This window comes from Eptatretus burgeri, chromosome 18, assembly GCF_056783735.1.
Source record: "Eptatretus burgeri isolate ZD-2024b chromosome 18, Ebu_testis_v1, whole genome shotgun sequence".
Taxonomy (NCBI): Eukaryota; Metazoa; Chordata; class Myxini; order Myxiniformes; family Myxinidae; genus Eptatretus; species Eptatretus burgeri.
The window spans coordinates 505,970-532,977 of record NC_140978.1 but is presented as its reverse complement, the minus strand read 5'-3'; the positions used below and the strand labels follow the sequence as shown (position 1 = coordinate 532,977).

The window sequence follows — 27,008 nt, the reverse complement described above, 5'->3', positions numbered from 1 at the left end:
TCCTGTTTCCCCCCCGCGCTGAGATAGTGCGACCAAGGGGCCCCCTTCCCACCCCCTACCAAACACTGTCCGCGAGGCCCGCGGAGTTGAGGCACCACCGCCGCTCCGCGTCTCATCACCAGACGGGTAGGCCCGACACGGTCTCGGCCCCAGGCCCGCCTACCCCCTCATCCTGGAGGGTGGTTCTCTTTTCTTTTGCTTTGGGAATGTGTGTTGTCGGCGCCGTCTGTGAAGTAAAATTGTATAAGTGTTGCCGTGTGCTCGCGTAATCGGTATTAGATCTGCATTGTCGCATTTGCTTTTTGTCTTCTTTTTTTATGTGCTTTTGGTGGAATTGTATATGCGTGCTTTCCGTTCATCGCGAATAAATGTGCTTTATGTTGAACTGTTTCCCGCTTCGCTTCGTCATTTCTCTCATTGAATCCTCATCTTGCTTCACGTAAAGGGTTGGTAGTGGGCTGAATACGCCCGATAATTAATCGAACCGTCGAGGCCGACGATAACACCGCTCGGTTATCCCGATAGTACGGAACGGGTCGCGTAAGCGGCCCGTGTCCGAAGTCGACCTGCGGCGAGGTGCGATCGCCCGGTCTACCCTCCGTGTGGGTACTTAGGTAGGTCGAATTTGGCGAGCAACCCTATCCCACGCGGGGGTCGATTGGCTCGATCGCGGTGAGACCGAAAGGTCCACCCGTGACGAGGGGTCACAACTGGATTGTCCGTCCGGTGGGCGACGTGCCGCGATTCGAGTTACGTGGCCGTCAGCACGCCGGCGGGCGCGAATCCGTAACACTGGTGTCAGGTCGTGCGATATAAACCCATCGCCCTCCTCACGGCACTGGTAACGGAGAACGGGAAAACGGGCTCTCCTGTCTCCAGCTAAATTCACGGGAATCGGTCCAGGGGTGAGAGAAGCGACCCCCGATTCCCTCCAAATTACGAGCGAGCTAAATTAACCCTTTAAGAGAAGCAAGATGGCGTCTCAAGGCGAGCGGGAGCCGGGGGTATTAGAAATGTATATGTGTAGTAATGTGTAGAATCCATGGCTCAGGATGAAATCCCCGTGCAGGAAATGTTGGTTGTACAGGAAAACGAACTCGCCCAACTGAACCCAGAGGCCGAAATGGGTGCGGCAGCGGCCGCGGTGTATGACACCTCCCCTCCCCCTCTCCACCAAAACCCTTCCCCAACCCCTGCCGAATCGGCTCACCCAAGCGCACCCGACATGGCCCAGCTATACGCCATGCTGGCGGCAATGAACAAGCAAATGGAAACGAATGCGCATGAATTTATAAACGAAATGAAAGGCATGACCAAACAAATAAACGAAAAGATGGATACAAATACAAATGAAATGAAAAACGAAATAAAAGGAATGAAGGAAAAGATGGATGCAAACGCAAATGAATTTATAAACGAAATAAAAAGCATGAGCAAGCAAATGAAGGAAGAAACGAAAAAGCTGCGGGGTGAGACGCAGAACATGGGCCGATGCCTGCAGGCGGGCATGAAGGCCGTGACCAGGGAGCTGGGAATGGCGACTCCACGTGTGGGAGCAAACGAGCTGGAAGGGGGTGCAACGGCCGACAGGCCCGCGGTGGAGGCGGGTAAAAAAATAATTCGGGGGGCGTGTTGGGCGTGGGTCGTGACAGAAGAATCGACGGTGACCAAAAGGGAAAAATTAAATGGGGAGACCAAAACGTGAGACGAGACACGAGGTGACGACAACGGAAATAATAGTTGAGACAAGGGAGGTAAAGGGTGAAGAGTTGGCAGAGACACGGGAGACAGAAAAAATAGAGGGAAGACTGCACGATGAAGACGGGGTAAGTGACGCACACACACACACGGAGGTCGTGGAGGATAATGGGGGTGAGCTGGCGGACTGTGTAGGGACCCAGTGCGAGCACCTGGATGGCCTCCTCCAGGAACGAGGGGAGGGAGTATGCCCCCTTGAGGCGAGTCACGACCAGGTGAGTTCGGTCGTGCTTTGCGAGGTTGAGGGGACGGGTGCTGTGGACAGGTGCACGGAGAGCTTGGGGGGTATAGAGGCCCCGGAGACCCTTGTGGGGACACGAATCCCCAGTGTGGTTGTCCCTGTGTGTGTGGTGCAAGGTGTGAGTGCGTCCCCGTGTGTGGAAGCGACCCCGTGTGTGAGTGGTGTGGTGGCGATGGTGCCGGAGTACGTGCTTCCCAGCACGCCGTGTGTGGATGAGGCACCGTGTGTGGAAGAGGCCGTGTGTGTGGATGAAACGGCCAGTATGAGTGAGGAACCGCGGGTGAGTGCCCCCGCGTGTGTGAGTGAGGCACGGAGTGTGGATGAGGCACCGCGGGTGAGTGCCCCCGCGTGTGTAAGTAGTATGGTTTGTGTGAGTAGTGAGGCACGCGTGAGTGAACGGCCGAGTGCAAGGGAGACCGTGTGTGTGAGAGAGCGGTATGTAAGGGAGATGTCGGTTGGCATGCGGGAGCACGCAGCCGCGTCTCCCGGTGTGAATGTAATGGTGTGGAGTGTGAGCGTCGTAACACGCAGGTGTGCGTGTGTTGAATGGCGACGACGGCGACATGTGAGGAAAGAAAGCCGAGTAGCGGCTGTAGTTGTTTCGGGGACCGTGCCGGGTTCACCCAGCAGTGAGCACGAGGTCCGTGCTGTGCAACGCACGAGACCGCCACGTGCTCGCTTGCGAGAGTGAAGTCCCGGTCCGGAAACGCCAGCGGTGGATTTGCCGATCCCGCGGACGGACAAAGTTTAGGCAGGTAAACGGATTTGGACCGGACGGGTTCTCCACGCGATCGTGTGTGTTAAGCTCCAACGGGCAAAGCACATGTGTTCGCGTGGGGAACCCCTCGAGACGTGGGGCTTGTTTTTTTTATGCGCACGGTGACGCCATGGCTGCACGTGGGGTTGGAATCCGGCAGGAGGGGTATCCCTGCCGGATGGTACCGTCCAAGAAGGGACGAGGTACACGTGCAGCTGCATGACGTCACGGGCAGGTGCAAAGTGCGCGAGCTCGGAGTTACCGCGCTGGCGATGCGCATGTAAAAAAAAAAAAAAAAAAAAAAAAAAACAAGCCTCACTTTCGGGTGCACAGGATTCCTGGGCAAGGGGTGGAAGACCCCCTTACCAGGGCACAGGATGGAAACCAGTTAGGGGGAAGGGTTAGCTTAGTTAGACCGACTCCATGGGGCAGGGGTAAGTCCTCATGGAGTCCGTGGAATGGATTAGTTAGAGGGATTGTAGTCAGATTTAGGTTGGGAAATGGATTAATGGGATTTATTTGGAGACAGTGACAGACTTTGGATGTGTAGAGGGGACGTAGCTTAGCTACGTAGTGTTAAAAGGAATGTGCTATAGTTTAAGGGACGACGTGGGAGCACGAGTTAGTTAGGGGATGCAGATAGAAGGATGGCAGAGTTCAGCGGTGTGTGTGTTGAAGAGTTGGTGAGTTGTGAGGTGAGTACTTGTTGAGTGAGTGAGGCCAGCGGGTCTGTGTGAGTGGAGCGAATGGGGAATGCATGGTGCGATGAGTGATTGGGGGGGAGGAGTGACTCCCGCCCAAGGGACCCCGGGGTCAGTGTAAAGTGAGTTTGGGGGTTAGTTAAATTGAAAAATGGAGGTCGTTTTGCTGTTGGTGGGAGTGTAGGCTCGAAATCCGTTTGGAGGGGTGCAGGAGCCCTGTTGACGGGCTTGGGAGCATGGCTGCGAAAGGTGAGTATCGCTGAGTGGGTACCCCGGGCACCAGGCTAGTCGGCCGTGGTAGGCCAAGGGCCCATGGGGGGCCGGGATAGCGTAGTGGGCACGGGTGCCCCTGCTTGGTGCGGGGGCCCGGGCGCCATTAGCCGCGTGAGCAGTGTTGTGGGCATGGGTGACCCTCGGAAAGGGGCCCGGGAAGCCAGCCTGCCACGTGTGCGTTTCAGGGGAGGTGCCATGGGGGACACTCCCCGGTGTTAGGGAGCTGGTAGGCTCAGAGGCAGTGTAGTGCCCGGGGGTGCCATAGCAGGAGAATCGGCAGAGGGTCGTGCCTGCCAAAGGGAGCCAGGTGTCCCAGCCATGAGACCGTGTGAGGGCACGGAGAGAAAATTGGGGGGCGAGGCCCGAAATTGTGAGGACACCAACACAGGCGACGGGAATCTGGGTTGTTAGAACCAATAGTTTAAGCGAGAGGCGCTTGTTGAAAGCCCCGGGGTAGTTTAACAGTTAAATGGATAGGGTAGATTAGGAAGTGTACCCCTCCGCACCATCTATCCCCTCGCTGTCGTTGTGGGCCGCTGGACCCACTTTGGTTATAGATCGCCGAACTCTGGGGAGGCCATTCTGAGGCTTCGTTGGGCCTCGACACAGGACGTTAGCTCTCCCTTACTCCCCTCCGGGAAGGGAACGTAGGGGTTAGGAGTAGGCTAGGTGACAGGGTAGGTTAGCCGAACAAGGACAGTACAGGGGGTTAGGGGACGATTTATAGTGGGGAAGTAAAAATAAAAAAAATTAAAAAAATAAGTTGGGGCTAAATTGGGGTTTGACAAATTAAGGGAGTGGGTATGTACAGTGACAGGCAAAGGCGATAGGTTGGGAGGGAGACAGGTAGGTAGGTCCGAGCCCGCCTTCCAAGTGGCCAGCACCACCGCACTCCCTCCACCAACCTCCACTGAACGGCAAAGACTGGCCAGCTTCATCTGCTGGCTGCGTTGCTGCAAGGCAGAGGCCGGCCAACTTCATCGGCAGCTGTTGTTTTGCTGCGAGGCCTGTGCCGGCTGGATCGTCTGCAGCTGCTGTGCTGCAAGGCCTGTGCCGGCCGGATCGTCTGCAGCTGTTTTCTTCAAGGCCTGTGCCGGCCAGTTCATCTGCTGGCTGTTTTTCTTTAAGGCCTGTGCCGGCCAGTTCATCTGCCGGCTGTGTTTGCCTGCAGCGGCCTTCTTCTGCGGGCTGTGTTCGCCTGCAGCCTTTGCCATGCCCACTGCCCACGTTCACCAGCCCCGTTCAATTTTTGCTTGGCCCCCCCTGTTCATTTCCATGTGCGCCAGGATCAAGGCAACAGTTTGCAAGCTGCGAGAACTGCCCTGTTGGCAGCTACAACACGGGCCTGCAGTGGCGGCCCGTGCACCGTGTTTGTGTCCATCCATCCATTCGTTGTGTTCATTGCGTGTGCCACTTGAGCTGGCACGGAGACTGCGTTGTGCAGCCCATGCACCGTTGTGGTTCACTGCGTTCAGTTCAAAAGGGAAGGCCTTGGACTGCGTGTGAGCAGCCAGCCACGTTCCCTGTCACCTGCATTGTTTTGAGCCAGAGACTGCATGCGAGCAGCCTGGCTCCCTGCTAACTGCTTTTCTTTTGCAGAGTTCAGTGATCCTGGGCCATGGTTTAGTGTAAAATTTGTAAGTTAAGGTAAGATGTACTGTAAATATGAGTGCGCCCCCGGCATGTCTGTCCTAGCGCCGGCAATTTTATTTAAGTCGTCCGTGTGAGTGAGTTTGTTTAGGTAGTTACGCAGCCCTCAGGTTATTTATTTTGGGGACACGAATACCATGAATGTCGCACTCAGGGATCCGTAGGTAAAATGTCCTAGGGGAAAACTACACATGATGGCACACGAAAATTTGACGACTCGGGACGAGTCTGTAAAAAGGGGAGGGGGTAGTGTTGTGGTTACCAAATTCGCAAACCACCATTCAGGTCCCTTAGGTGAGATATCTCGGTAAGTATATGTGTAGTTAGGCCCAAACCCGTTGTCTAGTGGGAATACATGTCATTTATGCGTGCTGCGACTCTTCAGGATAGCCGTTTTTCTTTTACTATCTTTATTTTGGACCAACCGCCATGATTACCACCACCAACCACGTCTCAACAGTCGTCACAACATCAACCACCCACCACAACGCCGCTTCACCACAACAGCCACGACCTTTACCGTCACACCTCGCAACCGTCGCATCGCCACCGTTCTTGCGCCGCTTGTGGGTACCGGTATTGGACTCGTGCAAGGCGCGCGCCGAACAGCGTGTACAAAACCACGGACTTTCCGCTCCAAAAACGGATCAAAAACGACTCGCGCCCACTTTTGTTCCGTCCAATCGGTGAGCAAGGGGCGATTTGGCCCCGCCTCCAGGGCGTTGGAGGGCGGTCGCTATATGCAAATTCATGGATCAAAATGCATTCACGCCCACTTTTTCTCGGGCCAATGGGGAGCGAGGTGAAAGGTCGAAAGCAGGGGGTCAAAGGCGAAGCCACGGGGCTTATATAAGCGGCTGCGTTCGTCAGAAAAGGGTCGTCGTGTGTGCGTTGGAAGGAGTTCGCAGGAGGAAGAGTTCGGAGTTGGAGTCGGAGCGAAGAGGACGGAGCTGTGGAGAGGCGGCGAAGGCAGACGAGGGGGTGCTCGCGTCGGTGCCGGGAGCTGCACACCAGGGAGGCCGACGGCGCGACCTGGTCGAGGTGGAGACGCTCGTCGCGGGACCCGAGACAGAGTAAAAAATCCTCCTTTCCCCGAGCATCAGCAACCCCCTCCTGTTTCCCCCCGCGCTGAGATAGTGCGACCAAGGGGGCCCCCTTCCCACCCCCTACCAAACACTGTCCGCGAGGCCCGCGGAGTTGAGGCACCACCGCCGCTCCGCGTCTCATCACCAGACGGGTACGCCCGACACGGTCTCGGCCCCAGGCCCGCCTACCCCCTCATCCTGGAGGGTGGTTCTCTTTTCTTTTGCTTTGGGAATGTGTGTTGTCGGCGCCGTCTGTGAAGTAAAATTGTATAAGTGTTGCCGTGTGCTCGCGTAATCGGTATTAGATCTGCATTGTCGCATTTGCTTTTTGTCTTCTTTTTTTATGTGCTTTTGGTGGAATTGTATATGTGTGCTTTCCGTTCATCGCGAATAAATGTGCTTTATGTTGAACTGTTTCCCGCTTCGCTTCGTCATTTCTCTCATTGAATCCTCATCTTGCTTCACGTAAAGGGTTGGTAGTGGGCTGAATACGCCCGATAATTAATCGAACCATCGAGGCCGACGATAACACGCTCGGTTATCCCGATAGTACGGAACGGGTCGCTTAAGCGGCCCGTGTCCGAAGTCGACCTGCGGCGAGGTGCGATCGCCCGGTCTACCCTCCGTGTGGGTACTTAGGTAGGTCGAATTTGGCGAGCAACCCTATCCCACGCGGGGGCCGATTGGCTCGATCGCGGTGAGACCGAAAGGTCCACCCGTGACTGGTTCCCGGCGTTAGTCCGAGAGGGTCACGACTGGATTGTCCGTCCGGTGGGCGACGTGCCGCGATTCGAGTTACGTGGCCGTCAGCACGCCGGCGGGCGCGAATCCGTAACAATATATATACATATGGAGGAAGGGGGGGGGTTAGCAAAGAGAATGATATGTTGTGCTTAAGGACCATAGTGTGTGTGTGTGAACACACACACACACACACACACACACACACACACACACACAACTGCAACTGTTTGCCTTTAAACAGAATTCTTTAAAAGAGAAATTCAAGTGTAAAATTAGCAAAATTCAATTCAAAAATATATCAAGCCAGAGTTCGTATTGGGACCCATGCACAAAAACAAAAACATCCCTAATTTCTTTACATTTTCAGATTTCACTCCAGATTTTGGCACGTATTTAGTCTACGAGATCTGATCCTCATGTCGGAAATCATATGTTGACTACAGTATACACTTTTATATTTTCATGAGAGTAGATCCTGTTTCCAAGGCAAGACTTTTTGAGTCGGCTGAATCAAAATGGTGGCTAAGACCCTGAGGTTAAGTTGGGCTGTCCAAGGATAAACCTTTCTTGAAGGTAAGCCATTAATTATGTTTAAAAGGGATGTTTGATGATGTTTATTATTATAGATGGCAGGATTTCACAGTAAATAAATAAATCCAAAACCGTGATTTTTTTTTTACCCCTGTGAACCCCTCCCCTATCCCCAAGCCTTCCTTCAAATTTCCATTTTTCTTTCCTTCCTGAGAGTTTCCTTCTGTATCCATCTCGTCCATCCCATGCATCCTCCCCTACTCCTCATTCCTCCCCACACCCATTTTGTCCAAATAGCCCTCCATTTTGTCCTTCAACTCAGCTGTTTGTGTCCCCCCCCCCCCTTCCCCTTCTTTGTGCTGTTGCATCCTGATCCATTCAGTGTTCTCTCTCTTCAACGAGTCTTGACTCTGTATACAAAAAAAGCTCTATATTGTCTCCTGGAACCTTCCCCATCCACATCTACAAATACCATTCGTGTTCTCGTGGAGTCGATGTAGTCATCTTCTTCTTTGTTTCTTCTTCTTCTTCTTCTTGCATATGGCAAATTTGCTGCCAGGTAGCTATCATTTTGTTGGAGCATGACGATGCCGCTGATGCTGTTCCCCGATACCCCGATACTTATTTCACCGACCTCTGAAGGATGACCCGGTGAGTCAGCCCATTCTATTCCATTGGGACCATACTCTGTGCAAAGCGTCGGTGCTGCCGAAGTAGTCTCCTGGGCTATTGGGCACAATCCTGGATGGGTCACCATTCCAACGCAGGATACTCGAATAGCTCAATCATTCCAGCAAGCTGGTACTCATTTTGCCGATATCGGAAGGATGATAGGCTGAGTCCACCCCACGTGGTATTAATTAAACGTCTGAGCGGGATTTGAACTCGTTCTTGCCAGATGGTGGTGTACCTGCGGGAGGAGTACCTGAGGGAGCCAAATGGCGAACCGACACAGTGGTCTCCCTACCATCCGGGAGCCTGACATGAGCATACTCTGGATTAGTATCGATGAGTTCGACCTCTTCCACCATGGGTTCATACTTGCTTTGTCGTACCGGGCGTTTCATGAACACTGTTCCGGGATGGGTTAGCCAGTTGGGCACCGATTGGCCATCAACATAACGCCGCTGGTGAGTAAACATTCGTTCGTGAGGAGTTGCATTGGTGGACGTGCAGAGCAAAGAGCGTATGGAATTCAGAGCGTCGAGAAGGGTAATCTCCCACTGCTCGGCCCCCAGTCCTCTCGATTTCAGCGCCAGAGTTACGGCTTTCCAAATAACTCCATTATATCGTTCCACCTGCCCATTACCCTGTGGGTTGTAACCCGTCGTTCGACTAGTTGCTATGCCGTGCTCTAATAGGAATTGTTTTAGCCCGACCGACATGAAACACGGCCCTCTGTCTGAATGTATGTACGAAGGTTTCCCAAACATAGCGAAGAGGTCAGACAGACATTTCACGACAGTGCCCGAGGTCATATCCGAGCACGGAAATGCGAAAGGGAACCTTGAATATTCATCAACAACAGTGAATATGTATCTGTTGTCTGTCTCGGTCGGCAGGGGCCCTTTGAAGTCAATGTTTAGTCTCTCGAAGGGAGAAGTGGCCTTGATCAATCTGCCAGAAGCCGCGCCATAGAATCTGGGTTTTAGTTCAGCACAAACAGGGCATGAAGCATTCATTTGTTTAATATCTTCAATAGAATAGGGAAGGTTTTGTCTGCGCACGAAATGTGCCATTCTGGTTACCCCCGGGTGGCACAGAGACACATGGAGGTCTTGCAAAGCCCGACTGATTGTCGCCGAACAGTAGACCCGAGAGAAGGTGTCTGCAGCAGGGTTTTCCCTCCCAGGCCGGTATACTATGTCGTAACTAAAGCAGGCTAGGTCTATCCGCCATCTCATAATTTTTTCATTCTTAATTTTCCCGTTATTTTTCCCATCAAACATGAATTCCACGGATCGTTGGTCCGTGACGAGCATGAAATGGTTTCCCAGTAAATAGTGTCTCCATTTACGTAGGGCTTCGACAATGGCGTACGCTTCCTTCTCTATTGCCGAGTGTGTCTGCTCGCTTCCAGAGAGAGTTCTCGAGAAGAACGCGACCGGTCGCCCAGACTGATTAAGCGTAGCAGCTATCGCGTGATCAGAAGCATCTGTTTCCACCACGAAGGGCACCGAGCTATCGATCGATAATACCACAGAATTACTGATATCATCTTTGAGGCTGTGGAAAGCTTTTACTACAGCGGCATCTGGTGGGAAGTTTTTGCAATGCACTAGGGGATGTATTTTCTCGGAGTATTGGGAAATCCATCTTGCATAGTAAGCGAACATGCCGATCACCCGGTGCATTGTCTGCAGGTCCTGAGGTGGGGGTAGCTCACGAAGTGGGCGCAATCGTTCAGGATCTGGCTTAATCGTGCCGTCGGCTATTGTGGAGCCGAGAAGGTCAATTGACCTTGCCGAGAATACGCATTTCTCGTAGTTGAGGGTCAGATTGTATTTTCTAGCAATGCTCAAGAATCTGTCCAGATTCATATCATGTTCCCCCTGATCCCTACCACACACTGTGACATGGTCCACGTAAACAAAAGTGTCTTTGAGGTTTTCATCTGAGATGATGTCGTCCATAAATCGTTGGAAGCAAGCTACTCCATTCGTGACACCGAACGGAATCCTGAATTGGTAGAGGCGTCTACCTGCCTGGAATGCGGTGTAAGGTTTGTCTTCCTCTCGGATGGGAATTTGATGATAGGCGCTTCGCAAATCGCTGGTGCTGAATATCTTATAATTGGCCACGCGTTCGACCATCTCGTCTATGCGCGGCAAAGGGTAGGCATCGAGTTGGGTGAAACGATTGACCGTTTGGGAATAATCGACAACCATTCGTTTCTTATGATTCTGATTGGCAGTGACCAACACCTGTGCGCGCCATGGCGAATCGCTCGGTTCTATAATTCCTTCTTCCAGTAATCGCTTGGTCTCTGAAGTGATGAAGTTCATATCAGCAGTGGTATATCGCCGCGATTTGATCGCTATCGGTTTACAGACCGGCGACAAGTTAGCAAACAGCTGGGGGGACGTTACCTCTGTGGTGGTCAAAGCATTTAAAATTAGACGAGGTTTGCTTCCTCCAAAGGGTATTTCGACGCTCGTGTGCTGCTTGAGGACATTATGACCCAGAATTACGTCTGCGCATAAATCACGAAGCACCAGTACCCTTACATCCCGATGCGTGTACCCTTTTACGTCCAATTCAACATTGCAGTACCCTCGTATGCGGGACTGTAGTGATGTGGCGGCCATGCATACCGTATTGTCTGTCGGGTGGATCTTCCATTTCCTGCCCTTCACTAGCGAGCTGTTGACGAAACTTTCAGAGCTACCGGTATCAATCAGAGCCTCAGCCATATGCCCGTTAATTCGTACGTTGATGATAGCCTTGGATAGATTCCCCGGTGAGGCTGCAGTTAGTTTCTTTTGTGAGTAGAGAGCCACAGAAGTGGGTTTATTTCTCCTTAGGGTAGATTTACATACCCTGGCATAATGCCCTTTCTTGTCACAATTCATGCATGTGGCATCTCTGGCGGTGCATTTGTGGCGGGGGTGTCTTTTGTACCCACAAAAGAAGCATTTACCAACCGGAGTAGTTGCTGAGGAGTTTGACGAGGTCTGGGTATCCGACTCCTCAGGTTTTTCTCCATCCCCTGTGTCAGGCTGTGTCTGTGTCTGTGGGGTTCCTTGAGTTTCCACCGTAGCGGCGTTCATTAGCAGCATCGGTGTCCCAAATGACTCAGATTGCTGCTGAGCCGTATCCATCGCTCGAGCCTGGTCGACTACCTTTTCAAGAGTGGGTTGCGCTTTCTCTAGTAAGCGTTGCCGTATGTGGGCTGATCTGAGTCCTTGGATAAATGCCTCCCGGGTCGCTTCATTTCGGTGTTCCTCGGCGTTTACGGCCCGGAAGCTGCCGTCTTTTCCCAGCTGTTTCAGAGCTTGCAGGAACTGATCGATTGTCTCCCCGGCTGCTTGCTTGCGTGTGTTGAGAAGATGTCGTATGTATACCTCGTTCTTGCGCTTCACGTAGAGTGCCTGCAGCACGTCGATCGCTGCTTCGTAGGTGTCACACTCCGAGAAGAGCCTGTATACGCTGGGCGAGACATGATTCACAAGGGCGGCCAATTTGTCGGCTCCCTCTTCGATGATGGTCAGATAGTGTGAGAAGGAACGGAACCAATGCGACCATTTCATTTCTGAGTCAGTCGCGTTTGGGTCTGTGTCGAACCTCTCTGGTTTGTAGATCTTGTCCATCGTTGGTTGAGAGAGCCGAGAAAACCAAATGGAATAAATTGAAATGAAAACGAGAGAAGAACCTTCAGAGTGTAGGCTTTATTCCATTTGATTGAAGCCGCTTCTACGGGCACATCAGGGGATACAGGTGCAGCAAGGAGTACATAAGCAGTAAGGTATACACGTGCAACTAATCACCGCAAAATAAATCAGTATAAGCCCGGAGTCCGATATACTCTCAATTCTCACCATTCAACGAGCACCAAGTGAACCGCCGCCGTAAACGACAATGCCCCTGGGACAATCCCCCTGACCGAGCGGAACCTTAGCTTTATCTATTCCGTGCTCGAGCCGTGCAACATGTGATCACACGTCACGACCTTCAATTCACCACACTTCTTCTTCTTGCATATGGCAAATTTGCTGCCAGGTAGCTATCATTTTGTTGGAGCATGACGATGCCGCTGATGCTGTTCCCCGATACCAGTACACTGGTACTTATTTCACCGACCTCTGAAGGATGACCCGGTGAGTCAGCCCATTCTATTCCATTGGGGACCATACTCTGTGCAGAGCGTCGGTGCTGCCGAAGTAGTCTCCTGGGCTATTGGGCACAATCCTGGATGGGTCACCATTCCAACGCAGGATACTCGAATAGCTCAATCATTCCAGCAAGCTGGTACTCATTTTGCCGATATCGGAAGGATGATAGGCTGAGTCCACCCCACGTGGTATTAATTAAACATCTGAGCGGGATTTGAACTCAGGATGTGAGGATCCTCAGCCTGCCACCGTAACCATTCCATCCATCCATTGGGACCATACTCTGTGCAGAGCATTGGTGCTGCCTAAGCAGTCTCCTTGGCTATTGGGCACAATCATGGACATGTCACCACTCCAACACAGTATACCAGCATGCTGGCACTCATTTTGCCAACCTCGGGAGGATGACAGGCAGAGTCAACCCCACCTCCTATTAATTCAATAGCTGAGCGGGATTTGAACTCAGGATCCTCAGATCCCAAGCCCACCACCCTAACCATCAAGCCAACATCAGGCATACCATAACCATAAAGGATCCATTAAGCCAACACCAGGCTGTCAAGTGTCGTGGAAGTCTTTAACAAACTGGCTGGCCAGGCTTGATGTTCAACAGGAGCTGATTTGGACAAGATGCCGGTGATAATTCTCCCACTTCATTGCAAAAGACACCATGGGATCTTTAACATCCACAAGCTAATACTAGCAGATGGGACTTTCAGTTTACCATCCATTTGAGGAATGGTACACTTTGTGATGCAACATCTTGGTTGCGAAGCATCAATCTGACAGTTTTATAGTCAGGTTGGGAATCAAATACAGATCAAAGGTAAGTGTGATCACTACCTCTGCATACTAACCTGTGGCACACAAACAAGGCAGATAGTTAGAATTTAGCTCGGATACTTTTTTGAAAGGTACTATGCAATCTTGAACATCAACAAATACCAGAAGACGAGACAGCCAGCTTAACATCGTATCTCAAGAAGGGCTCACCAGTTAATGAAATGACGTGCCTGCAAAGCACCAGGGTGGCAAGTTATAGTTCGGTTGCGAATTTAACCCAGACTAGACAGCTCAACGCCGATTATACCATCTAATTGAGTTATCCCATCAGGCCCATGGCCAGGATACCGGCACGTGATTGCGACACCTTTCAAAATGTGCTATTGGGATTTTAATATCTCAGGAATAAAATTTTTTGCAGATGAGGCAGCCTGCTTAAACATCCTCTGAAAAGAACGGAACACTTTTTACTAAAACACCATTCTGACAAAAATCAAAGGATGAAAGTTTGTAGTCAGATCCGAGCTACACATACAAAAACAAATTTCACATTGTTAAAAAATACATTTCAAGTTCTATATTAGATCATTGATGAATCTTTCAATGGTCATTTTCTGCGATAGTTATGCATCTGTGGCTCTTTGAGCCTTGACCGCAATAGGAATGCCTTTTAAAAGGAGGAGAAGAGGAGATTGGGACCATACTCTTTGCAGAGCGTTGGTGCTGCTTAAGCAGTCTCCTTGGCTATTGGGCACAATCCGGGACGGGTTGCCGCTCCAACACAGTATACCAGCAAGCTGGCACTCAGGCATGTTATAAAAAAAGGCATATCGTGAAATAGATCATTTTTGAGTGCTGATTTATTTTACATTACTACAATTTTTTCCCTTTGGATTATTGTTTGAAAACGTCCTATTTAAGTTTCTATTCATCGAGATTTACAAGCAGATCCAATATGGCAAAAGTTTTCCACATTTCTACAAAAACAATGAACGAGGCTCTCTGTGAAGGACTGAGAAGACAAAGGAATCAAAATATAATTGTCTTGTGAAATCTTTGTCAATCCTTAGCCACACCAATTTGATGCTATTGCATTGCCTAGATCTACTGGAGCGAAACCTGCAGGTCAGGCGCTACAGCCAGAGGTTATGTGGACGAGGAACACAGCTCGGTAAATTAATTGTGCTGTGCGAGGATCTAAATAATTGCACGGAACTGCTCCGGCTTTGTGTACCTAAGTCACCCCCAAGGTAATGCTTTGGTTATTTATGTAGCTTCCAACTTTCTTGTTTGCTTTGCAGTATTGCTTACCTTTCCAAACTTAATTTGTTGAGCCTCAAGCCAAAATCCATCACGATCAGCAGGTGAGCTCCACCACATTGGTAAACCACATGAAGGCAGAGTTGGAGGAAATTCACTTCGTCATTATATATGCAGGTAAACACTGCTGTATTAGTAAACCACACAAGACCTTTTTTGCAGTTGATTGGTTGTTGGCTGCAGCAATACAATACAGTGCACTTCAAACTAGCCTTTTGCTCTGGGACAGCACTCCTTACCACAGGGTCAAAATAATTCCGCAACATCCCAAACTTCCATGTATTCACCATCTTTCACTCCTCTGTCAGAGCTGTTGATAAAAACTGAAGTTTTACTACCTTGCTCAGTGAAAGTAAAATGCATTACACAAAGAGACTTTGTACATACGAGCATTTCCACACACTCTTACATCACATTTGAATCATACTGTTTTATATATATATATATACATATATACATATATACATATATATAAAAAACAGTATGCCACCTCCGTGTGTCACCAAAACAGCACCGACCCGCCGAGACATGGACTCCACAAGACCCCTGAAGGTGTCCTGTGGTATCTGGCACCAAAACATTAGCAGCAGATCCTTCAAGTCCTGTAAGTTGTGAGGTGGAGCCGCAGTCGATCGGACTTGTCGGTCCAGCACATCCCACAGATGCTCAATCAGATTGAGATCTGGAGAAATTGGAGGCCAGGGCAACACCGTGAACACTTCATCATGTTCTTCAAACCATTCCCGAACAATGTGTGCAGTGTAGCAGGGCGCATTATACTGCTGAAAGAGGCCACTGCTATCAGGGAATACCATTGCCATGAAGGGGTGTACCTGGTCTGCAACGAGGTTTAGGTAGGTGACACGTGTCAAATTGGCATCCACATGAATGGCCGGACCCAGGGTTTCCCAGCAGAACATTACCCAGAGCATCACACTCCCTCTACCGGCTTGTTGTCTTCCCACAGTGCATCCTGGTGCCATCACTTCCCCAGATAAACGGCGCACACGTACACGGCCATCTACATGATCTAAAATGAAACGGGACTCATCAGACCAGGCAGCCTTCTTTCACTACTCAAGGTCCAGTTCGACACTCATGTGCCATTGTCGACGCTTTTGACGGTGGACAGGGATCATCATGGGCACTCTGACTGGTCTGCAGCTATGCAGGCCCATACGCAGCAGGGTGCGATGCACTGTGGATTGTAACCCATTCCTCCCATGACCACCATTACAATTTTCTGTGACTTGTGCCACAGTAGACCTTCTGTCGGTTCGGGCCAGACGGGAAGCCTTCATTGTCCTCGCACATCGAGGAGCCTTGAGCGCCCAACACCCTGTAGCCAGTTTGTGGTTTGTCCCTCCTCGGATCACTGTCGGTAGGTACTCACCACTGCTGACTGGGAACACCCCACAAGCATTGCCGTTTCAGAAATCCTCTGACCCAGTCGTTTGGCCATAATTTGGCCCTTGTCAAAGTCGCTCAGGTCTTTACTCCTGCCCATTTCTCCTGCATCCAACACATCAACTTCAAGAACTGACTTCACTTGCTGCCTAATATATCCCACCCCTTGACAGGTGCCATTGTAACAAGATAATCAATATTATTCACTTCACCTGTCAGTGGTCATAATGTTTTGGCTCATCAGTGTGTGTAACAAGTAGGATTTTCACAGCAGACCCTTGGCATCCTGTGAAAGACTCATTTTGTCATACTATTATATTGGCATCAGTTGCATGCTATCCATTCCGTTTTAAAATAATTCACTTGTCTCAGAACAATTCAAATTGTCGGTTTTGATTGATTTTTTTTCATTTTCTAATAAAATGCAATAAAATGGTTATTACTTTTAGATATTCTGTAACTTTTGCAATAATGCTGGCAGAATAATTTGATATAAAACATAGGTAATGTATATCACAGGCCTGTGTGACACCTCTCCTCTGAGATGACATTCAGGATCTTAGCACACGTGACCTCTGTTAGTCCTTGATGAAGACCACGATGCAGCTGAAGCATTCGACTTTTCCAAGCGTCTCTTTTTTGACAATACCTCAAGTTAGTTGTGTACTTGCATTTCCTACCCTGTGTTACTCTCAATTTTGCTGATCATGGATTTTTAGATTCTCGTGGAGGATCTCTAAGTCTTACTCACGTTGTTGTTCTTCTGCTTCTTCTTGTGGACTTTTTGTTTCACAGCCTCCAGTTTTCATCGAAACTTCCTGAAACTTGGCGTATATATGTAAAAACACCCTGTGCAGAGAGTAACTGTCTCCGCTTTTGAAAATTCCTCCTAGAAAAAAAGTTATGACGTCAAAATATCTCTGCTAATGGAAATCGCCTAAAAAATAATCTCCGAAACTAGGCAAGCTTTTTGGATTCTGTTTGCGGAAATCAAACAGGGCATTAGCAGAGATGAATTACCGCACATATGATACATCACCATGACGTCATATCAATTTTTATGACGTCATTCCTATTTTTTGACATTTTTTGTTTCACAACCCAGAGTTTTCATCGGATCTTCGTGAAACTTGCTATGTATATGCAGAAAGCCCACGCGCAGGCAGTAATAATCTCCGATTTTGGAAATTCTTCCTAGAAAAAAAGTTGATGCCATAATATCGCCGCTAATGGAAATCGCCTATACCATTATCTCCGAAACTAGGCAAGCTGTTTGAATTTTGTTTGCGGGAATCAAGCCGGGCATTAGCACAGATAATTTATTGCAAACCTGATACATCACAATGACGTCATATTCGTTTTTATGACGTCATCACTAAGAGGACGAGGATCTTAGCTCATTTGAGCTTGTTTTTTCAACTACAACTGTTCTTTTACTAATCGATTAAAAAGGAATGATTATATATTAGAGAAACACATTTTGATAAAAGCTGCACATCCACAGTATCATCTTCACCAAAATGTGAAATGGAGCTTTCACAAATGTTGTTGGGTTTTTTTCCTCAAAAGTTTTTCAGGTTTGTCTTCGCTAATTGGCTTGACGATCTGTCATCATGAAACTGTCTCATATAATTTGACCAAATCCTAAGTTGCCTTTGAAATGATGCATTGCCTCTAGTTCATGCTCATAAGTTGGAGGAAAATGTGTCATTTTTGTGGCTCAAATGAATACTTGCTGCTGTGAAGCAGCAGGAGATTAATGATGTGAGAATTTTTTCATCATCGTTTCAAAGGGTCCAAACGAGAGATACTACTACCAAAGTGAGAGAAAGTCTTTAACGACATTTCAATAACATTTACTCATAAGAGAACATTCAACAGAGGTTAATAAGTGCCAGCTTGCTGGTATCCTGTGTCGGAGTGGTGACCCGTCCAGGATTGTGCCCAATAGCCAAGGAGACTGCTTAAGGCCCGGTCACACCTTGACGTTTTAGCCAACGTATGCCGATTTTTGAATTTTTTTTCTAAAACGCTGGCACACGTTGAATACGTTATGGGTAAGTTTTGATAACATTGAGAGCACGCTGAAAAACACTGCCATACGTTGTTGTACGTTGGCTTTAAACGTTGTACTTTTTGGTTGTCCTCAAATTTTTTCATGCTTGAAATTTCACGACGTATGCCGGCGTATGACTCATACGTTCCGCTACGCTGGCCACAGGTTGTATGCACGGTCTGCGATCGTTGACAGACGTCAACACATGCAACTTGTAAGTTAATCATAAGTTGAGACACGCCGAGGTAATGTTTAGCGTACCCGAAACTTATTTCTAACCTATGATTAACGTGTTGTTGGCACGTTACGCGATCGTTGCCACACATCGACAGACGTTACTTTTAAGTTACTCATAGGCTGAAAGACGTCGGTATAATGGATCGTCCTTGCGTCAGCGTCCACGGCCATGGCCAGGACACTTATTTGCAGCATTCTTCAAACTTTTCTTCGGCATGACGAGGATGTTCACACTTCGATGTCTAGTTTGGCTATGATTCCAATTGTCCATCGGCAGCGTCTATTTAAAATAGTCGAGTTTGAGCGTTTTAACACGTTCAGAAGAAACGCTTCAAATTTCCAAACCCCAGCGTCAAAAAACAGGCGAGTGACAGCAATTTAAATCGTTCATTGTAAACAATGAAAATAGCAGAGTGGTACCGTTTAAAAGTCGTTGAGTGTAAAAAAAAATCCAATTGTTGAGCGCAAGCATCTACTTTCAATAGTGGAGATGCAGCCATTTAAATCGTTGAGTTTATCATTTAAATCGTTAAATTGTTAAACGCAAGGACGATCCATCATAACCCACACCCTCCCTCACACTCACCTACTACTGCCAACATGAACAAACTACTACTAATACTGATACTGTTACTGCTGACATGGACATCGACTCAAAAAGGACTCGAAAACACTGTTGGGTTCCCCTTTTATGAGCAGCATTTTTATATACCAATTCCCAAAACCGCTGGGAACACGTCTTTATATGGCAGTTGTAAGCTAGAAACACGTTAATTTTTTTTTTTCGACCGGAAGACGTCATTGGAATACGTCTACATACGTCGATGTGTGTTGGGACTACGTAAAGAATTGGTTCAAAGCACGTCAAACATAAGTTAGAAATAAGTTTCGCGTAAAAAAGACATTACCGCGACGCGTTTCGACTTATGAGTAGCTTATAAGTAGCCTTTGTGGACGTGTGTAAAACTTATCCTCATCGCATGCGGAACGTGTGTCATATGCCGAGTACGTCGTAAAATTTTGAACATGTTTAAAATTTCTTGACGTACTCTACTTACTACGACGTATGATAGCGTACTTTAGCGTTCTACTCACGTATACCAAACTTACTCATACCGTATTTGACGTGCCCCAACGTTTTAGACACATTTTTCTTAGGTCGGCATACGCTGGCAAGATCGCCAAGGTGTGACCGCGATGTTGACACTTCCATTTCTACGGCAGTTATGATTCGAATCGTTGTGCGTCAGCCTTTTAATAGGCTACGTCACGACATCGGCGGCGATGCGTGCAACGCGCTATGCCTAAGTTAGACTATCGTTGGGCATCGGTTGTGTAGGCCAACAACAGGTTCAGCATTCGTTGGTATAAGTTATCTATAACACAACGAAACATTCTGTGTCCGTTACCAATGCGTTATACATAAGACCAAGTCGCTATGAATACGTCCGAATCTTTAAAAAAAACATCAAAAGTTCAACGTAAGCCAGCGTTTTAGATACATTTTAATACGTTGCCATCGCTGGCTAAAACGTCGAGGTGTGACCGGGCCTTTAGGCAGCTCCAACACTCTGCACAGAATACGGTCACAATAGATGGATGGTTGAATCCTGACATCCTTTTGCATTAAAAAAATTTTAAAAACGTTTTTTTTAATTGTTTCTTTGCCTTTTTTTTGGAAGTATATACTGTATAGATGTTCTACAACTGATTTACAAATGTTGTAGAGCAAACTTAATGGATGTGCTCACATTATAATGGCTTGACATACTTTATAGATGATCTAACATTCTAAATGGTACATGAGTGGGTTGTTGCTTTAACCAACTTCCTGATAATATTCCACTGTTAACCACACCCATATAGGTCTGATTGGACCTTGGGCAAATATGTCTGGTGGCCCCACCTCAATCAGGCAGATTGGCAGTCGTAGTCCCACCCACTCCTCTGATCCCTTCCTCGTCCTTCACAAAGGAATTCAGTTTTGCATACTTTTCATGCTATTAAAATTGCAATACCAAAGGATGCTGCACCAAGTAAAACTCTGTCGGATGGTACCAGAGTAATTTCCATTGAGAGAGGCAACTCGGAAAGACGCCGTCTAAAAATGATTATGAACGAGAAGAAGATTTTCCAGTTTTGCCCAATCTTGGCTTTTTTTTGCTTTTCCATGATCTGGAGAACTGAAAAGTGATTCCTGCTCAGACAATCAGCTGAACAGACCAGATAGGCTCTCATATGTAGCCGGTGACTTTTTAGAGAAGATACTCCAACTTTAGTTTTGTATGTAGTGGGTGGGACCAACATTTTTTTTTTCAGTGCCATCCCTACACATGAACATTGGTACACTCTGGTACTTGAACACTGGAGAACACAAATCACCTTTTGCCACTTCCAAAAACCTCCAGTTTTGCAGTACTTCGACATGTTAAATAAGGTGGTGATCAGACTGTAAGCTTTTGGAATTTTTCTTATACGACCTTTAAAATCATTTTATTTCATTTAAATTATATATTCTAACATTATGTGGGGTAAGGTGTTCTTTGAACCCTCCAGTTTTAAATTTTGACATTCAGCAAATGGATAATGTGATGGCTTTGAATTGATTATAAATGAACAATGGGTTTGAAAATTATGTGGAAGATGAAAAATAATGATGTTAACAATGTCAATTGCAAATATATTTCTTCCTTGAATCACAACTAATTAGCCACACTTTCAACAGGAAATAACTTGGTTCTTTAACTACATCTTATGTACTCCTGCAGGCAAGCTTGTAATTCTACTAAAATAATACAAATTGTGTTTCAGATCCTGTTGGAAGCAAGCGGGAGGTTGACACACAGCCAGAAATGCAATTGGAACAAATGAGGCGGAAAGCCATTATCGATGCTGTCTGCAGGCAGAATAACAATCAAAAAAGGTAAATGCAAATTATAGAGAACACACATTTATACAGCAAAGTCTCCTTCATTGTAACACTATTTGAGATGAATTTTAATAAAAGAACAGCAAGTAAATAAATTAATATTTAAAAATATTTAACTATTATCTCAGGAAAATTTTTGTGAAAAAACTGTTCCTCTAAATTAGACTCAACAGTATATAATGTATTCTTAGATTTAATACTTTCCATGTCTCCATTTTCTGAAACCAGTGAGAATGTGAACCTTCAGAAACTGGAAAGAATATTTGTTGAAGAAAACTTTCGGCTGCTGTACTGTGAGGTGCCCAAGGTGGGTTGCTCCAACTGGCGTCGCTTATTTCTTGTACTTGGTGGTCATGTGAAAAGCCCTCCTGAGTCACTCTCAAGAAACTATGTACACACCACTCCAGTTCTGCGCTCGCTTTCCTCTTACAGTGAAGATGAAATACGTGTACGGCTCCATAACTATACCAAGTTCTTGTTCATACGTGAACCCTTCAGCCGCATGGTCTCTTCTTACCGTGATAAGTTGCAGCGACCCAATCCTGTTTACCATAAAGCTATAGGTCGTTGGATCTTAAGAGAGTTTCGGCCCAATGCTGATAAATCTTTACTTGCCACTGGTGATAACGTAACTTTTCGAGAATTTGCCCAATTTGTCATCAAATATAATAATTTCAAGGATAGGCACTGGATTCCCATTGAAAAGATATGTTATCCCTGTGATATCAACTATGATTTCATTGGAAAAATTGAACAAGTTGCTGTTGAAGCACCGTGGTTCTTACAGAGTGTTGGAGTGTCTCTTTCATACCCAAACCATCAGGAGACAAATGATTCAAGGACTGGTGTGGACATGACAAAGCAATTTATGCAACAACTTAGCCATGAGCAACGTGAGAGTCTATATAAATATTATCAGCGGGATTATGAGATATTCAACTATTCCCGTCCAGAATTGTAGGTTTATAACCACAGATACTGCAACGTTTGGTGTTGTTTGAGCATGTTAAAGTCAGAGGCTAATGAAAGCAGAATGCTCTTAAATAATAGTTTTATGATCATTAAAAAAACATGGATATTTTAACCTGCATTAGGTGATAATAATTGATTGTGTGAATTTGAGAGATGAAAACACAGGGGAATACAACAAAATATATGAATTTGTTCAGAAAAAAACATGTTATTTGATGTGGTGGAAGAAAGAAGAAGTGTTACACAATTACTGCAATCACATGGAGAAGAGCTAATCAATGAAGATCTGAAGCAACTTGAGATGATGAGAAAAAAACAACTGGAGATGATGATCTTCAATTGTTTGTTTTAAATGATTTAAAACTTATACTCTATATGTAAATGTCTTTAGTCTGACGATAAATTTTTTCGCAGGAACCTTACCCCCCCCCCCAATTATTTACATTAACTCTTATGTGGAAATTAGATTTGCTTTAAATCGTTTCAGTTAAAGTCGCACCTTTCAAGAAAGTAACTACAGCGTTAAGCAAGGGTTTACTGGACAATACTGTAAAGGGTGGGAACTTTTAATAACCTCACCCACTTGGAGTGGTGCTACACGGTACACATTAACATAGAGAACTTGCGTCACCCGCCCCCACCCCCATCCCCGCCCTTCCACTCGATCCTTCAAAAGACCACCAGCAAAGATAAAAACACCCCATGCCCTAACTGGGGCCATGCCGATCCTACGTAGCAAGTCTGGATGTAATTGGCCCACAACTGTCGGAGTAGTTGCATGACAAACAAACAAACAAGCACAAACTAGAAGGGTACTCGATAGAGCGCATACCTCCACCATGCAATGCCTGATCCACAAGAATATATTGGGCTCAACACATTTATGAAATATCATGCTATATATCATTTTTCACCTTATCTCTCAATGGTGAAGAATCACTTTAAAAATTAAATAAATCTCGTGTCCAGATTCGGATTCAGATCTTCACCAAAATCGAATCAATTAGTCCTTGCCACACACACAATGTGTACACCAAGTTTCGTCCAAATCCGTCTCAAACCTTTTGAGATATCGTGTTATATGTTGGTTTAGCTCTATCTCTCAATGGTGAAGAATCACTTTTAAAATTATAGTAGTCGGATCCGGATCCGGATCTTCAGCAAAATCTAATCAGTATAGGTCTGATTTGTCACACACCACCGAACATGCCCTCCAAATTTCATCCGGATCTGTCCACAAGTTTTTGAGGTGTCTTGCACATAAACAGACACACAAACAAACAAACAGACAGACAGACAGACAGCAAGGGATGAAAACAACCTCCTTCACACCTCTGATGGCGGAGTTTACAAACACCAGTCCGTAAAATATAGGAGGATTAACTACAATAATGATTGTATTTAGGATCTACACACTACAAGGAAATGTTTTAATAACATTTTTTGTTCATGTTGATCTAAATGTTTGTACAATTACTCCTGTTTATAAATAGATCCTTTGATGACTTTTTGGGAAATCCAAACCCAAACTCTATGTTTTTGTCCTTATTCATGAAACAGAGGGTATAGATTTTGTGAATAATTTACATATCTAAAATAAGAAAAGTTCTGGATGTGATGGGATAGAGAATTTTCTTTGAAAAAAAAAAGACATCTTTTTAGAAACTGCACAGCCATTTGTTTTGAACTTTGAATATATCTGTTAGTATTGGTGTTATACCTGAGAAAATGAAGATAACTAAAATGATCCTAATTTTTTAATAAAGTACAGTAAAATGTACAGGAGTTAAGCAATTATAGACCAATATTTTTGCTGACCTCATTCTCAAAAAAGTTGATTCTTCACAAACTGTTATTCTTAAAAAGTCTTTTTTTTGTAACTCACTATTTGGTTTTCGAGAAAAACCTAACACTTCACATGCTGTTTTGACTTTTATTTATAAAGTAGCCAACACCATTGACAAATTATCTTGTACAGTGGGTAATTTCATGGACTTTTCCAAGGCTTTTGATCCCAATAATCATGATATTCTGATAGTTTATATATCACCAAATTCAGAGGTGTGGCCTTGGAGTGGGTCAGGAATTATTTACAAAATAGGAAACAATTTGTCTTTCAGAATGGCTGTAGTTCCTCTGTGATAGGCCGTCAGGTGTGATGCATCACATGGGTCCATTCTTGTTCCTTTATTTATGATTTATATTTAACTTTTACGATTCAATGCTACATCTTTTTTTTTTTTTTCTAATTATTCAAAAGAAAAAATTCTCCCATCGAGACCCACATGTTCGCATGACCATTAATTTGCAATTGAAATGCATTTCTCGCTGGATAAATGCTCATAAATTATCACTTAATTTACAGAAAACAAATTATATGTTGTTTAGTAATTCCAAAACTACCCTCCCTGGGAATGTTATGATTGACAATGTAAATGTAAACAAAGTTTTGTGCCCCAAATTCTTTTGTTCAACAATTGACGATAAACTGTCATGGAAAACCCATATTGACAACTTGTGTAAAGATTATTTCAAAAATGTTGGTGTTATGAATAAATGATATTATACTGTACTTCACCTGTGTTATTCATGTTGTATTCCACATTGATTCTGACTTATTTAAACTATGGTATACTCACCTGAGACAACTCATCGAAAACTCAAAAACTTACGGAGAGCTTGTGAATTGATGGGTCCCCGAGTGAAACAAACTCGAGGTGACCAAGTCGTTTGCAGAGCTTTCAGGAAAACCAACTATCGAGAGCACAATGGATTTTTCACTCCTTGCAGTGCATCATGAGCTGATCCAGCCAACTGTCAAATTTGCACCAACTCGTGGAGCTGTTTCGTCCACCCTTCCTGTCCTGATTGAAGGAACAGACATCAGTTCAAATAACATTGCGAGAGAAATCACAAACTCATCCAAACATCACAACCTCTGATTGGTCCAGCAGGCAGAACACTTATGCCCTGGCATTTAGACTGTACAATTACGGCATGGCCTGGGACTTGGCCTGGGTCACACGTGACACGTATTCATATTTCGGGGCTGTTAGATTTGAACTTCTATTGTATTCCGAAGCATATTGGAATTGAAGAGATATGAAATATAAATAAAGGTCACTGATCAATATGGTTTTGATATGATAGAACCAAGTGAAAAAAATTTCTTGCTTTGATATAATTTTAAATTACTTTTTTTTTTTTTTTAATGTTTGTGACCATCAACCAAATCAGAAGAACAGAAAAGGGGGTAGCGAAATGAACATCTGCTGCCATTAAAATTAGCAGTCATCTCATGACATCATTTCCTTGGAAATGTAGGGAACAAAGGATGTCTCATCACATTACTGTCTGAGGATCGACAACGTGTCAAAACAAAAGTGAGACAGGCAGCCAGTGATGTGGACACTGATGGTCTCCACTGCTTTAGCCTTTGCTGGTGAAGGCCATCCTGTTTCTGTGGTGGAATCTGACACAGATATACTCGTGATATTGTCGCCTTGACACCCCAACACTCCTGTGTGTTTCTGTTGAATCCAAGCACAAGCAAAGCTCCACAGAAGCTGTTCGGCATGAAGTCAATCCAAGAAGCAATAGGTGACCAAACGCACAACCTCCTGTTCCTTCATGCTGTCACTGGCTGTGATATGTCAGCTCCATACTGACAAGGGAAGAAAACAACATTCGAGGTTTGAAAGGGGAATGAGCACCTAAAGCAAGTGGTCAAGGTCTTCAATGATAGTGTGGAAGAAAAATAATTATATTCATGGATTGTACTTTCAATTATTTAATTGATGCTGGTACTTTATAAATTTAATTTCTGTACTAGAGTCAAATTGGCTGTCAGTATTGTTTCCCTTTTCCCAAGTCTTTTGACCTGCACATTGATAAGAGGAATATCTTACCATGAAAAAGGCCTTGCTCGCTGCATCGGAACCAGGTGACCTGGTTGATAAGACTGCAAACTTTTTTTCCATGATTGTGTCATTCTCTCCCTCCCACCCAAAGTGGACACGTATTGCAGTTTTAAGTTATTTTGCCTCGTGCTTATCAGCTAATCCTGTAGTTGAGTTGCCAAATGTCTCACCCTCCCATTCTTTGGAATGGCAAATTGTGTATAACAAGAATTGCTTCGGGCTTCACTTTCAGTGAAGTCCATTCGAATGGTTCAGTGAATCATTCAATGTTCTTCCTCTGTATATATGAAATTAAAGATTCTCTGTATGTATGCTGATCCAACTTGTGGAAATTGAGTTCTTTTCCATCATAATTTTGGCTGAGGAGATGATTGTTTGTTTGTCAAAATAAAGATAGCAAAAGAATAACGGCTAACTCAAACATGCACAACCCGGTTACATGAATATTTCCCATTAGACATTGTGGGGAAATCTACCTGGACACACTTATTGACATAACTGATCTCCAGGGTACCTGAATGGTGTTCTGTGAATTTCCACAACCGGAACACTACCCCCTCCCCTTTTTACAGACTCGTCCCGAGTCGTCAAATTTTCGTGTGCCTTCATGTGCAAGTGTTCCCCTAGTACGATTTACCTTCGGATCCCTGAGTGCGACATTTGGTGTATCCTTGTCCCAAAAGTAAATAACCTCCGGGCTGAGTAACTAACTAAACAAACTCACTCATACAGACGACTTAACTAAATTGCCGGCACTACGACAAACATGCAGGGGGAGCAACTCATGTACAATTTACCCTTAACTTAACCTT

General features: G+C 45.9%; 1 protein-coding gene across 1 annotated transcript in view; it reads left to right on the top strand.

The window, feature by feature from the left end:
* Positions 1-26,513, top strand: part of LOC147008447 (carbohydrate sulfotransferase 9-like) — a 39,196-nt gene extending 12,683 nt beyond the window's left edge. Inside the window, exons 2-3 of the mRNA XM_085863708.1 lie at positions 21,187-21,298; positions 21,533-26,513. Of these exons, the coding sequence (XP_085719834.1) occupies positions 21,187-21,298; positions 21,533-22,265 (845 nt within the window). The 3' untranslated portion in view covers positions 22,266-26,513. The remainder of the gene's footprint in view (positions 1-21,186; positions 21,299-21,532) is intronic.
* Positions 26,514-27,008: the final 495 nt, after the last annotated feature.